Source organism: Lagenorhynchus albirostris, chromosome 15 (assembly GCF_949774975.1).
Source record: "Lagenorhynchus albirostris chromosome 15, mLagAlb1.1, whole genome shotgun sequence".
Lineage (NCBI taxonomy): Eukaryota > Metazoa > Chordata > Mammalia > Artiodactyla > Delphinidae > Lagenorhynchus > Lagenorhynchus albirostris.
Genome location: NC_083109.1, coordinates 15506048 through 15521853, shown reverse-complemented (window position 1 = coordinate 15521853; position 15806 = coordinate 15506048). Strand labels below are relative to the sequence as shown.

At 38.5% G+C, this 15806-nt stretch overlaps 1 protein-coding gene across 3 annotated transcripts in view; it reads left to right on the top strand.

The window, feature by feature from the left end:
* The window catches only part of STK4 (serine/threonine kinase 4), a 95181-nt gene that overhangs the window by 46090 nt on the left and 33285 nt on the right, over positions 1-15806 (top strand). For all 3 annotated transcript variants that reach the window (XM_060123267.1, XM_060123265.1, XM_060123266.1), the window contains exon 10: positions 9628-9785. In XM_060123267.1, coding sequence (XP_059979250.1) covers positions 9628-9785 — 158 coding nt within the window. The remainder of the gene's footprint in view (positions 1-9627; positions 9786-15806) is intronic.

Below are 15806 nucleotides of genomic sequence, written 5' to 3'. Positions count from 1 at the left end.
AGGATTTGTGAGAACTTAGATATACAGAAAAGCTGGGGACGATATTCCAGGCAGGTACAGAGTCAGAAAGGAGGGGATATATGTTGAACATTCAGTTTGGCTGAAGTGGGTGTTGACCAGATACTGGAGGACCTTGAATGCCAAAGTAAGAAGTTTGAACTTGACTTTGTTGGTAATAGGGTAATAGAAAGACATTTTGATCAGAAAAGTGATGTAACAAAGTGGTTTTTTAGGACAGTCAGTTGGATGATATGGAGTTTGAAAAGACTGGAAACGGTGAGGCCAATTAGGAAATCGTTGCAATAACCAAGGTATGGATCGTTCTCACCGGTAAACCTTTTGTATGTATCTTTTTAGGTGTGCTGCCTCTATTGCTCTAGTTAGTAACCCCTTGAAATCTGGATTTAGATCCCTTCGAATAGACATATGGTAGCACACTAGACTTAAAGATCCAGAGCTTCATTGCCCAGAAGTCAAGTCAGTTTACACAGAGGCAGAGTTACCAAAACTGGTTCCTGGAAGAGTTATTCAAAAGTTAGACTCTGGGGAACCTTATAACTCATGGTTCTGGCAATTCTTAGTGGTTTCAAAGAACATTCAAAGGAATATTTATGGCCACATACAGAAACTTGGATAGTAACTTGTGTAATTAAATGAATTAATACATGTAAAGCACTTAGATGCCCAGTCACAAAACCAAAACCAAAAACCACACACATAATAAATGTTAGATTAAAAAACAAAACAAACAACCTTATGATAAGGCATATTATTCCAAGCCAGAAGAAAACATGTGAGGGATTATTTGAGTTGTTTTCTTGCAAGTATTCATGCTTGAAACAGAGAAGAAAATGTAGGCTTTTCCGAGTTCTCTACTTTGAACAGGTAGAAAAGAGTTATTGTAGAAATTAAGGAAAGAGTAGGTTGACCATTGTGGTTTACTTGGTGACAGTCTTGAAAATGAACATTTAAAATGGAAGGGCGTAAAGTTTAATGTCTAGTGGTTGGTCATTCCAAAGGAAAAGATGGACCTCAGTCTTTGGTCAAGCTCCTGGCCAATTATGACTACCTTGGCATTGTGTTATAGTTCATGTGAATCCAGAAATAAAAGTAAATAGTAGAGAAAAGGGATCTTTCTGTTTTTTAAAAAAGAATTATTGAAATATAATTCACTCATTTAAAGCATACAATTCAGTGTTTTTTAGTATATTTATAGAGTTATGCAACCATCACCACAGTCTAATTTTTTTAATTTATTATTTTTAATTGAGATATAATTCACATATAAAATTCACCATTTTAAGGTACAGTTCTGTGGTTTTTAAAAATACATTAGCAGGGTTGTGCAATCATAACCACTGTCAAATTCCAGACATTTTCATCATCCCCCAAATAAACCACAATCCTGTTAGCAGTCACTTCTCATTACCCTTTCCTCCATCCCCAGGCAGCCATTAACATGCTTTCTGTCTCTAAGGATTTGCCTATTCTGAACATTTTATATAAATGGAATCATATAAAATGTGGTCTTTGTATTTGGCTTCTTTCACTTAGTTTAATGTTTTCAAGGTTTATCTGTGTTACAGCATATATCAGTACTTCATTTCTTTTTATGGCTGAATAATATTCCATTGTAAGGATATACCCGATTTGTTTACAATCTAGTTTTAGAACTTTAAAAACAATTATTTATTTGGCTGCGCCAGGTCTTAGTCGCGGCACATGGGATCTTCGTTTGCGGTGCATGGACTTCTCTCTAGTTGTGGCATGTGGGCTCAGTAGTTGTGGCATGCGGGCTCTCTAGTTGTGGCATACGGGCTCTAGAGTGCACGGGCTCAGCAATTGTTGCGTGTGGGCTTAGTTGCCCCACGGCATGTGGGATCTTAGTTCCCCGACCAGGGATTGAACCCATGTCCCCTGCATTGGGAGCCGGATTCTTAACCACTGGACCACCAGGGAAGTCCCACATAGCATTCTTCAAAGAAAAATAAATATAAGATACAGTTGCTTATGAATTTGCCCCTTTGTGGACTTTGACAGATTGTCCATTTAGCTTGCCAGTGCTGCTTACAAAGAAGAACGGGCCAGTCATAGTACAGGAATTCATGCATTCCCTGCATCAGATAAAAGAATCAGAGCAAGACATGGTGTTTTCAAAGTTCGACTTTTCTGCTGAGTTCATTCTCCCAACGGCTTCAGGTTTCTGGTATTATCATTCAGTGGAACGTCTTCATTTCCTGGGATATGTCTGAAAAAAAATACCCTGGCTCACATTGAAACAGAAAGCCCACCAGCCAGCAGAAGCCCTGGGGACAGCATTGCCTTTAGTCAGCTGGGAATGATTCTCTCACACTTTTCAGCACCGCTTGATGGTCTCGCTCAGGAGTGCCGAAAGAGGAGTCCAGGGATAAGGTTACTGGGAAAATTTCATTCCCCTAGTCTTTCTATGCTCAACCTAATGGCAGTTTGGATATGTCAAGAATTCTCATTTTGATTTTAGACAATTTGCAGTATGAAAGGCAGCTCACCAGCCTTAAAGCCTGATGATCAGGGTTCAGATCCTATCCTTGTATAACCGTAAGCAAATTTCTCATCTAGAAAGTGGAAATAATAGTACATACCTCAAAAGATGGGAGGATGAAATGAAATGAAACATTGTTGTAGCACTTGGTAGGTGCCAACAAGCACAGATCCTCCTCCCTCCTACTTTATTTACATGGTGTTCATGAAGTGTGGATGGCAACATCCTGTGGAAGCATCTGGTGGAAAACCTGAAACTTAGAAAGTATTCAATCAATGTTAGTTGAATTTGAAACCTGAGTTCCTAAAGACTGGAACTCTTTTTGTAGATATAGGTTGGTGTGTGTGGGTGTGATGGAGAGAGATTGAGACAGATCTCAGATACTGTATCAGTTAGTTTTTTCTGTGTAGCAAACCACCTCAAAACCTAGTGGTCAGGGACTTCCTTGGTGGTGCAGTGGTTAGGAATCCGCCTGCCCATGCAGGGGACACGGGTTCGAGCCCTGCTCCAGGAAGTGGAGCAACTAAACCTGTGCGCCACAGCTGCTGAACCTGCGCTCTAGAGCCCGTGAGCCACAGCTACTGAGCCTGCATGCCACAACTGCTGAAGCCTGCGTGCCTAGAGCCCATGCTCTGCAACAAGAGAAGCCACTGCAATGAGAAGCCTATGCACAGCAACGAAGACCCAAAACAGCCAAAAATAAATAAGTAAATTAAAAAAAAAAAAAAACTAGTGGTCAGCTGGAGCTGGCTGACTCCTGAAGGCTTCAGCTAAGACCACCTGGTCAAAGTCTCTCTCCACATAGTATTCTGCCATCTAGCATGCCCACTAGGTTTATTTACATGGTAATAGGATGTGCAAGCACTTTTCAAGTCCCTGCTTGCAATAAATTTGCTATTGCAGTGGCCATAGCAAGTCACACGGCCAGGCCTAGAGTCACTGTGGGAGGGCACTAGTAAAGGGCGAGGATACCAAGGCTACTTGGAATTATGGAGGCCGTTTTTGCAAATATGCTATTGTAGATACTAATTGTGATAGTAATGCAGATCTGTTTACTGAAAAATATTATCAGTCTATAAAGTCAAACTGTGAACAGATGCTCTAATTAATTACAGTGTTATTAAGAAAATGTAGGTCACAATAGAAGTGCTATTTCCTCCAATAAACTAAGTACAGTGGTGAAGCGCCCTCACATATAAGGAATCATTGTGGTGTAAACAGTTAACTTCTGGAATCACTAAATACAGGGATCAAAAATACACCTGTTTTTGAATGCATGTTGTTTCTTGCCAGTTGAGGTGTCTTCCCCTCTCAGTTGATTCATTCATTTCTTCAGCTTTAGTTATATAAAACATTTTAATAACCTATATCTATTGATGATATTTTTATTACAGTTTTGGGCCAAGGAGAATTTAGTCACCTCTTCCATCTATTTTTAAAAAGCCCCCCAAACACCACTAACAACAACAAAAAGAAACTCAAAGAATCAGAGACAGTCTTGTCACAAATATTTGTTGAGTAGGTCTGGTCTTTGGTTTATGTCCACGCACATCTAATTTGTGGCATATTTTAGATTAGAGACGATCAAGTGTCATCATCCCTCCGGAGTAAGAATTCCTTTTGAATGTTTATCAGTACCTAGGCAGAAATATGTTGTCATAAGCCACTGTCAAGTGATAGTATCATGGAACTTTCACAGCTGCAATGGGACACTAGAAATAATATGGTTCATGGCTTCTTTTTTAGATTGGAACCTATGGTTTAATCAAGATCATATAGTCAGGACCAGAATCTAGATCGTTGAACCCCAGGTTAGGGATTTTTGTAGTGTATTGTGCTGCCTCCAAAATCAGTTTTAGCTATTCTGTAATCCTGTACACGTAACCATTTAACTAATCATTTCACTATAATTAAGTTTCTTATATGTGTGTCCATTTTACTCCTGGGTTATACCTGAATGTGTGATTAGATTAAAAACTTCTCTTATTACAAAATTCACCATAGTTTTGGGAACATTGATTTCTAATAAATATTAGGTATAATCAGGTCCCTGATACTGGTATCAAAAGGTGAAACGAAAGGCATTTTAGATAGAGTTTCTTATTTGTGACCCTTAGTTGTTGAGAGGGACAAAGAATATTAGGTATTTTAACTCCAAAAATATTAGAGATCTTTAAGTGAGTTGCAAAGGGCTATTGTTATCAAATATAGAGGAATTCAAATATGTAGAAAGCAAATGTTCTCATTTTCTCATCTAAACAGTGATAGAAATTAGACAAACAATTATACTCTAGCTTAAGAGATGTTTCTTTGATCTTTATGACATAGTTTAGATTTAGACCATAGAAATGTTATTGTTAGTGTTTCATCTCCAGTTTAAAGACTTGAATTTCTAAAATCCACCTGTATTGCAACTGAAGGGAATTACTGAGGCATCATAGAAGTATATTGTACCAATTATACAATTTTTATTGTTGGATATGATGTTTTTTTTTAAATTATGTCTTTATGGTTTTTGTAACAGTTCCACAAAAGAACCTATTTTAAATTATCTGTTATTTCTCTCCAGAAGTTACCATTTTTATTGATGAACACATTTCAGTCATTTCTTTGTGCATTTATAGAGAAGGCTGTGTAAACAGACATGAAGTGACAGAAGTAATGAGGAGAGATTGATGCATGATATATACAACTTACCCTCAAATATTGTGTGTATCTTCAAAAAAAGGAGATATTCTGTTTTGTGTGTATTTCCTAAGAAAGAGGATAAAGTTCTTCCTTGGTATAGGTGGGGGATTGTTTCCAGGACCCACCACGGGTACCAGAATCCACAGATGCTTGCAGATGCTCAAGTCCCTTATATGAAGCAGCATAGTATTTGCATATAACCTTCACATATCTTCCTGTATACTTTAAATCATCTCTAGATTACTTATAATACCTAATACAATGTAAATGTTATGTAAATAGTTGTAAATATAATATAACTGACATGTAAATAGTTGCTGGCTTGGAGCAAATTCTAGTTTTGCTTTTTGGAACTTTCTGGATTTTTTTTTTTTTTTAATATTTTCGAGTCCTGGTTGGTTGAATCCACAGATGCGGAACCTGCAGATACAGAGTCAACTGTACCCTCTTTTATTACCACAATACAGTTGTCAGGTGGTGATTTTTCTAAAGAAGAGCTTTTCCCTTCTCTCCTAACCCCCTTCACTTTTAGATTATTACTCTGAGCTCATGGACTCTTTTTATTCAGTGTTTTTTGTTTTGTTTTGTTTTGTTTTTGATGCTCAGTGTCCCAGAATTTACCGGTGGGAGCCTCTCAAGGTGGCTTCTGTGTCCTGTTGATACGTCCATGTCAGTTTGTGAGTACTTGTTTTTTTTGGCACAGAAAGATATTCCAGGCTCGCTTTGTACTTTTCCTGCCCTAGACCTGGAATCAGCTATTTCTCTTAAGAAGGCTTAGCTCCTTGTGGTGGGGAATGGTATTTGGAAACCAAAATCTGAGTGCTCATTGCTAATGGGGTAGCCATCGCTTCAAGACCTTTTTTTTTTTATTATTTTTTTATTTTTTTATTTTTGCTGTACGTGGGCCTCTCACTGTTGTGGCCTCTCCCGTTGCGGAGCACAGGCTCCGGACGCGCAGGCTCAGCGGCCATGGCTCACGGGCCCAGCCGCTCCGCGGCATGTGGGATCTTCCCGGACCGGGGCACGAACCCGTGTCCCCTGCATCGGCAGGCGGACTCTCAACCACTGCGCCACCAGGGAAGCCCCAAGACCTTTTAATAAAAGAAGCTCAGCAAAAATTTTTTTAATAAATCATGAGTTCATGTTGATACCTCGGTTTAAATTCAACACACCAGCATTTTTTGTACCTTCTTCAGTTTCATATTTTGATAATTAAATATTGCCAGATCCCCTTCATAGGGCTTGTACTACTTTGCATCCAAATTCAGCAACGTATGAGAGTGCCTGTGTTGCCACATCCTTACCAGCAGATAGGGTATTATCAAGCTTTTGACTTTTGCCAAATTGAAATGTAAGAAATCACATCTCCAAGTAATTTTGATTTGAATTCCTCTCATGAGTGAACCTACACGTTTTTTTCATGTTTAAGGACTAATTGGGTATCTTTGTGTGTATACTATCTTTAGCCCATGTTTCTACCTTTTTTTGGGTCTTCTTTTAATTTTTGAAATTCTTTATATATTTGGGAGCTTATCTTCCTAAGATATAAAGAACTCTAAAATTTTTTTTTAAAAGAAAATTTTTTTAAAACCTTTATGGTTACTTGTTGCCAATATTCGAGTTCGTCATTTGTCTTTCATCTTGGCTTATAGTGAATGTGTGCTTAATTTTTATTTTGTAATTTATTTTATTTTTGGCCGTGCGTCAGGTCTTAGTTGCAGATGGGATCTTCGTTGAGGCATGCATGGTCTTCCATTGCGGTGTGCGGGCTCTTCCTTGTGGTGCGTGGGCTTCTCTCTAATTGTGGCACACAGGCTTAGTTGCCCTGCGGCATGTGGGATCTTAGTTCCCCGACCACGGTTCGAACCTGTGTCCCCTGCATTGGAAGGTGGATTCTTAACCACTGGACCACCAGGGAAGTCCCTATTTGTGCTTATTAATTTTTAAAAATCTGTGATATTTCCTTCACACAAAGAAAACATCCTTTTTGTTTTTTTAATTGCATCTGGGTTTTTGTCATGGTATGTTAAAAAGCCTTTTTCCTCATTCAGGTTTTAAACACATTGCATTCACACATGTTTTCTTCTAGTACTTATGGTTTCCATTTTTATAGTTAGAGCTCTTATCCATTTGGAGTTTTCCTGGTTGAAGGTATGAGGTGTGGATACAACTTAATCTTTTTTCAAACAGCTCTCCAGTTGTTTGGATATCCATTTGGGCTTTCTACTTCGTTTCTAGACTTTCTATTCTCTTCAGCTGGTCTGAACCTAGTATCTGGTCCGGATTTGTTTTATGGCTGCACCGTGTGGCATCTTAGTTCCCCAACCAGGGATCGAATCCACACCCCCTGCATTGGGAGCGTGAAGTCTTAACCACTGGACTGCCAGGGAAGTCGCAGAATATTTTGTATAAAAGTACACTGCCTACTGCGTATTTCAGCCGTCTATAGCACTGTCACAGCTGCTCGGCTCAGGAGGCCCTCTAAACACCCCTTCTGATGTGTAGGATTATGGGTAGGCTTGCTACAGAGTTGCCTCCAAGCCAACCTTCTCCTTGGTCGTCCCAGAGGAAGGCACTGATCAAAAGGACTTTCCATCCGAACTTGTCAGGAAATCCAAAACACCCCCATTTTTACAAGTTTTGTTGCATTTCCTTCAGAACTGTATTATGAAATAATAACTTAAATTTAATTTAAAAAGTAAACAAAATAAGCGTGAAAAGCACTTAACATCGTACGTAGAACAGACAGAACAAAACAGACATTCAGCACATAATTGTTGACTGGTCCTAGCACATATTGTGTTTGATCCCTAATAAATGAGGGGGCAACAGTGAAGTAAGCTATTGGCAGCATCTGGAAGTGGGCAAATCGAGATTGGCTGCTGTTGAACTTGGCAGTGGTGATGGTGAGTAAGACGACAAATATCTGAGAGGCAGTCAGGGCGCTGGCTCGAAACTGGGACTAGGCAGATGTCAAGAGATAAGACTGCCTGGAACAAGGGTTCTTGGAGAGGAAACACTTGCTGTTCTTTATCTCCTGGACCGTTACCCATTCACTTCTTAAGGCTCTGAACCTTCTGGTCTTTTTTTCTGGTTGCTGGGGGAAAAGGCAGTATAAATCCACGTGTTCATGCAATGTACTGAAAAAAAAACTTCTGTACTTCCCAGTATAAGACTGCCGTGAAATAGGTGCATTCAGCTAACTAGGTTTTTAAGTCATGCCAGGTAAAGTTATTCTTTCGGTGATTGTTACTAGTTCTAACTAGTAACTGCTATATTCTGCTCTCATATGGTAACTGCTCTTACATAACTACTGATTCTGCTCTGCTATATAGCTACCCTGCTATGTGACTGCTAACCTAAGCCCTTCTACCAGTCTTCCCTGACCACCCATCTTGCAAGATTTCTTCATCTCCTGGGCACATGTAACTCTTACAATCAGTTCTATCTATTTAATATTTATCCTATACTGTCTTCTTTTAAAAAATATTTAAAAGAATTAAATAAAATCACCTATAATCCTACTATCAGAGACAAATCCTGTTAACATTTTGGTATATTTTTTTCTAGTCTTTTTTTTTGCTCCTATGTGTATGATTTTACAGAGTTGAGATTGTACTGTATATATAATATCTTATTTTTTCTCCTTTATCATAAACCATTTGTAAATAGTATTTTAAAAGTTATATAGGGCTTCCCTGGTGGCGCAGTGGTTGAGAGTCCGCCTGCCGATGCAGGGGATGCAGGTTCGTGCCCCGGTCCGGGAAGATCCCACATGCCGCGGAGCGGCTGGGCCCATGAGCCATGGCCGCTGAGCCTGCGCCTCTGGAGCCTGTGCTCCGCAACGGGAGAGGCCACAAGAGTGAGAGGCCTGCGTACCGCCAAAAACAAAAAAATATTTCATGGAGTGGGTTGTGATTCACTTAGATTTTCTTTTTCATGCCTATTTTTCTCATTATTCAAATTAGATTATGATTTTGCCAAGGGAAATCAATCACTATGATATCATCCCCCCTTCCTGACTCTAATTCCTGTAGAGCATATTCTATATGTAAATGATTAATAAATATTTTGGCTTGCTTCTCAGTTTTCGGTCTAAATGTTATAGGAACTCTTTGCTATAGGGGATCCAGAAAGTATTACTTGTAGCTGATGTAGAGTTATTGCATCACCAAGTCTTCCCATTTAGAAAAAGGGACCCTGGGGGGGGCTATGAATCCTCTGAAATTCTATGAAAAGTATTTTGAGTGAGCATTTGTGCTTTTTCCTATAGTTTTCACTAGAATCTTGAAGGACTCTTTATCTAACAAAAAGCCACTGATTCCATGACCTTAGCCCATCTGGAGACAGATCCATTTACTAAACTTATCTGAAATCTGAGATACTGTATTTCACCTTTTGTTTTTCTTGGTTTTCAGGAAGGGATGAGACCATGCAGCCTGCAAGACCATCTTTCCTTGAATACTTTGAACAAAAAGAAAAGGAAAATCAAATCAACAGCTTTGGCAAGAGTGTCCCTGGCCCACTGAAGAACTCTTCAGATTGGAAAGTTCCACAGGATGGAGACTATGAGTTCGTAAGTAGACTTGGAAGCAGATGGTCATGTCTGCGGGGGAAAGTTGTTTGAAATATCACACATCCAATTCTGTCATTTCACTGAAAGTGCAAAGTGCTTGAGCATTTTATTGTGCAGCTCACAGCTCCTCTAAACGCGCCTGGCGGCAGCTCCTGGGCTAACAGCCTCAGGAGTCTGAGACAACATTTTGACTGACATTTGAGCTGTTCCGAGGGCCCCCAATTAATTAGTGGCATCTTTTTTGGTTTAGTAATTATTTATTCACTTGCCATTTTTCCTTTTATTGAGTTTGAATTTGTTAATGGTAAAAGAAATATTTAGTCATCCAGTGAAGATGCACTGTCTTTACTGGTTTATCTGGGATTGTGATTTTATATTTAAGAATTAGACTGGAGGGCAGTTAGCGCTATTTTGTAGTGTCTTTGTTGTTTGGCTAACCATTATCCTAATTTCAGTCTCTCTGAGAGGATTATTCTGGATTTTGTCCGAGGCTGGATATTACATAATTCCAAAGTTTCATAGGAAAAACAGGGTGTGTATTTCCTCTTTCTGCTGTGGAACATTTCTCCCTCAACCACGGACACTTGTTAATGTTCACAGAGATTTAATGTGTAGAGGCAGTAAAAAAAAAAAAATGTGCAAAAAAAAAAAGCTAAGGAGTCTGCATTCCTTTTCTAGAAAAGGATTTTCTCTTTAGGAGTATTTAATTTTTACACTCTTAAATTCTGTCATAATTCTGTTGTTTATAAGAACTTAGTTTGCACATTAGATTTGGATTTGGGGAGGCTCTCTAGTCCTGGCTCTCTCCTATCCTACTGACCGGTCTAGAGGAAATGATGTCATTCTTCCATAACATAGTTTCTGCTTTTGTTGAGTAACAGGAATGTCATAGTTTATACAACTAATGGTAGAGATCTTTTGAGGACCAGAATAATTCACCTGAGGTTAGTCCCTGAACCCATGTTAGGACCCGGGTTCATTTGTTTTATCATCTGTTTGTTCACTCATTTATTTATTAGCTCTTTGAGTGCCAGTATGTGCTTGACACTCTTCTAGGGATATAGTAGTGAGCAGAACAGTCAAAATCTCATCCCTCTTGGAGGTTTCATTTTAGAAGAAGGAAAATAAGGAAGTAAAATGTTTAGTGTGTCAGATAGTGGTAAGTGTTGTAGCAAGTTTGAAGCAGGAAAAGGAGATTGGTGGGGAGGGGAAGGAGAGGGAGACGGAGGGAGTGTGTGTGTGTGTGTAAATTTGTAGCAATTTAAAATAATGAGTTAAGGAAGTTCTCATTGGTAAGAAGATGAGAGAGTGAACTTCGTGACTACCCAGAGAAAGAGCTTTCCAGGCAGCTGGAATAGCAAATGTAAAGGTCCTGAGGCAGGAACTTGCTTAGTGTGTTTGCAGAACAGTGAAGTGAATAGTATGTTTGGAATGGCATCAAGGGGATGTGTTGTAGCAGGAAATGAGATCAGAGATGTAATGGGGAGTCACACAACGTTAGGGCTTTTGTGTAATAATAAGGACTTTAGCTTTTAGTCTGAATGAAATGGAAAGCTACTGACAAGATGTGACTTGATCCTACTTATGTTTTGAAAACATTATATTGGTTGCTATATTAATGCACTACAGGAAGACTAGATTTTGTGAACACAGGTGTAGCGTTGTTACCTACTATATAGAAGAGGCCAAATATGGGGCACGTCTGCTGCCATTCCTCTCTTCTAGGTCTTTGGCATTCATATTTTCCACTGAGTCAGGATTCACCTTCAGAATCCTTCTTAACACAGTGTTCCAGGCCGACACTGTTAATCAGAGTAGACTCAGAGATTTGAATCTTCATGTTTGCGATTCCATGTTGCCTCTGTAGTTGTCGTGGACATCTTTGTAAGGACTGATTTTCTCAGTTTAGTGAGTCTTTAGGTAAAGATGAAACAACTTCTGGGTACCAAATCACATCACCATTGTGATAGAATGCTTAAGAATCCTCAAATCTGTATTCCCAGGTCTAGTTAATGATCCTGAGATTCCAGTCACTTTAAGCTAATCATTAATTTGGGATCAGCAGTTCCAGTGTTTGAAGAATTCACTTCTCTCTGCCATAGCCTTCCCATACTAAGATCATTGCCAGAGAACTTATTTTGATAGGCAAGCTACTTATGCAAAGGGGCTTTAGTAGGTCTTTAGAGAGAGAGCTTTTTATCTGGGAAGGAGATGACTGTTGGAGGGAGTGGGCCCATGAGCACAGTGACTAGGTTAGCACATTGCCCAACCTGTATTATTCCTGGCTGGTGCAGGAGAAAGGTCCTGAGACTTATCAGAGGTTATAAACTGGCATCATCCAGCCCACACACCGTTTTTGTGTGTCCTCCACAGTGTTTAAAAGTTTTAAATTAGTTGCCTATGTTTAAAAATTGAGGCTTCTACATGAAATGTCGGCACTCCAGCTGATTTTGAAAGCTTGGAAGAGCTGACCGTAAAAGACCTGCATTTTTGGTTGATGGCTGTCTGGAGCTGAGTAGCAGCTGCCTCTTCGGGTCTGACCTCTCTAGTTCTCCTCAAGATCTGATCGACTTCACTCACTTGTATTAAGTATCTAACCTGTCTGGCATTTTTAGGACATTTGATCTGGGGACTCGTGCTCTAAATCATTTGGATTTGTATATGTCCACAGTGTGTCTGAGCCAACCCATCCTGACATATAAAATTTTATTCTAATTTTACCTTGAAAATTTCAGGAGAATTTATTTTAAAATTCTCTTTTAAGAGAATTTCAAGATAAACAATGAAAGACAGTTGAGGTGGAGTATATATGAGCTACTACACCAAAAAGTTCCAAAGAGCAGATGAAACTATTTTTAATGCCTTGATATTCTTGCTGTATCACCTTCATCCCAAATCAAGCATTTAAAATAATAGTCTCAAAGAGTGTTTCCCAAAGAGTGATTCCCAGGCCAGCAGTGTCAGCATCACCTGGAAACCTGTTGGAAATGGTTTCTCAGGCCACACCCGAGACACACTAAATCAGAATCTCTGGAGACAGTGCCCAGTAATCTGTGTTTTAACCTACCTTATGCATGATCCTAACCTGCTAAATTCACATAAATTTCTTCTTTCTTTCCTGTTAGGTACTATAGAAATTCTAAAATCACATGTATTCATATTTTATTAACATTGCATGACTTTAAAATTTCCTTTTTACTCCCCTTTTGAGTCTCCTGTACTCTTATTGGAGGTACCAAAGCAGTATCGAAAATCAGGAAAATGTACATTTGAAAGTGACATCTGGCATAGAAGGAACCAGTTGGTTGAGTGAACAAAGTGTTCTGAGTAACCTCACTAAGCTTGAAGAAGGATGTGTGTCAGACTAGCTGTCCTGTTCCCCCCAGCCGTCTCTTAGAGACTTTCTGATTTCCCAGCGGGCAGTATTTAGTTATAAAGAAGATATTCTCTTTCTTCCTGTGAAGACAATTGCTATTTTGAAATGAAACTTTTTGCCCAGAATGGCAAATGGGAAGTAACTAAATCATCAACAGTGGCAGAACTTGATACTGACAAAAAACTTCATATTTTCATCTGAAACTGAATTCTTGTTGCATTTCTAAAATTGAATTGCCTTATTTGCCAAATTGAAAAAGCAACAAAGATTTCCTTTAATTTTTGAGGCATATTAAAGTGTAAATAAAAAGTGCTTGCAAATGCAATATTCTCTCCAATTAGTATTTCATAGTCTATAAACAGATGCATTTTTGGAAATGAATGTTGCTTTTATGAGAATTCAAACCCTCCCATTTTGCCATCGTAAAGCCACAAAAAGCTGTCAACTTAAACCCACTTTGGCTCATAGATCTTCCAAAAACACACTGTAATATTTTCGTCTAAGAAGGCTTAGTACCAAGAGGGTGAACAAGACAGACAAGACCCAGGGTCTCTGGAGTTGACTGTGGTGAGGGAAACAGACCTTAAGTCAGGTAATATACCAGTTCAGGTAATAGTGGCTATTTAAAAAAAAAAAAGCACAGTAAGAGATAGTGTGAGAGAAGGCCTTGCAGAGAGATGGGACATTCAGCAAGACCTGAATAAAGAGGGGAAGCCAGGCATGGGAAGGGGGAGGGAAGAAGTACAAAGTCTGAAGCAGGACACGGTGAGTGTATGTAAGGAGCAGAATGACACACAGGGTAGCAGTCCATCATAAACACATCAGTAATCCCAATACACACGAGTGCATTAAAATCACTGCACTCGTGAATGTGGAGACTCTGGATAAAATAATAGTCTGGATAAAATAACTCTGGATAAAAATAACAGTCAAAATTCAGCGAAATACTGTTTATAAGAGATATAGCTAAAAGAAAATATCACCAAAAAGTTTAAAACAGAGGAATGGAAAAAGATACGATAGGCAAATATTCCTAAAAGAAAGTCGGTGAAACAATATTAATATCAGATAAGATAGAATCCAAGACAAAGGAACATTACCTGGGAAAGGGGCATATTTTAAGTTGCTAAAAGGTGTGCTTGATCCAGAGGACAAAAGTCATGAACCTATACAAAGCATATATATTTATCCCAAACCAATAGAAATACAAGGAGCAACGAGAAAACTGCAGTCATAGTTGATGGCTTACCTATTCTTCTCTCAAAATTTGATATTTCTGTTAGATAAAAAACCAAAACTAACACAATGAACACAGTTGATAAAACAGAAAATAGAAACACTTTTCAAATATTTGTGAAAATTTTAAAACATATATGGAATTTTCACAAAATTTGACTATGTTTTAAAGTGCTTGAAAAAAATCTCAGTACAGAAGTCATCCAGGCCACATTCACCAACTATAATAAATAAAATAGGAAATTAACAAGAATAATGTAGCCAAAGCCACTTTATTACACTTGGAAATGTAAAAGTATATTTCTGAATAATTCTTGTTTTAAAGATAAAATCAAAACAGAAATTATAAAATGTTGAGAAATGAATTATAAGAACCGCACAAAATCCAGATCACTGTCATTTAAACCTGTGGGATGAAGCAAAAACGGTATTCATAGGAAGATTCATAGCCTTAATTGTATTTTCTTTTTAGAATACAAGGAAGATTGTAAATAAGACAAAAATAAAGATAAAAGCAGAATTTAATGAAATAGAAAACAAACAAAATTTGGGTCAGTAAAACCAAAAGTTGGTTCTTTGAAAGGAACCGACATTTGGCAGAATTGATCAAATTAAAAAGGAAGAAGATACCCTAAACTATAGTAGAGGAAAGGGGAGAGAATGTTACTAGAGATAGAACAATGTAAGAATGGGAAGAGAATATTATTGTTTAAAATTTTATGTCATTATATTTGAGAACCTAGATAACTAGATGTTTAAACATTATACCATAGTTAGTTCCTATATGGAAGTGTAATTGCATAAAAATATCCAAGATACTTTTGAAAAAGAAGACAATGAGGTTGGATTTATATGTACAACACCACAATAACAAAAGCATTGCGATATTGCCAGAAGAAAACACAGATCAATGGTAAGAGGATAGAGCTGAGAAAAATACCTGTGTATATTATAGGAATTTATTATATAATAATGATAAAATGCAGAATAATGCAAGCTGTGTGATACCATTTGTGTAAATTTTTAAAAAACTGCAAACCATGCTACATATTTCTGTTACGTACACATGCAACTGTATAGATAAAAAAGATAGGATATAAAACTACTTGATAGGGCTTCCCTGGTGGCGCAGTGGTTGAGAGTCCGCCTGCCGATGCAGGGGACACGGGTTCGTGCCCCGGTCCGGGAAGATTCCACATGGCGCGGAGCGGCTGGGCCCATGAGCCATGGCCGCTGAGCCTGCGCGTCCGGAGCCTGTGCTCCGCAGCGGGAGAGGCCACAACAGTGAGAGGCCCGCGTACTGCAAAAAAAAAAAAAAAAAACTACTTGATAAGAGTCTCTGCCTTTGAGGAGAAGAACTTCAGTTTTAACTGTTTTTAAAGTGGGAATGTATTACAATATTAACATAT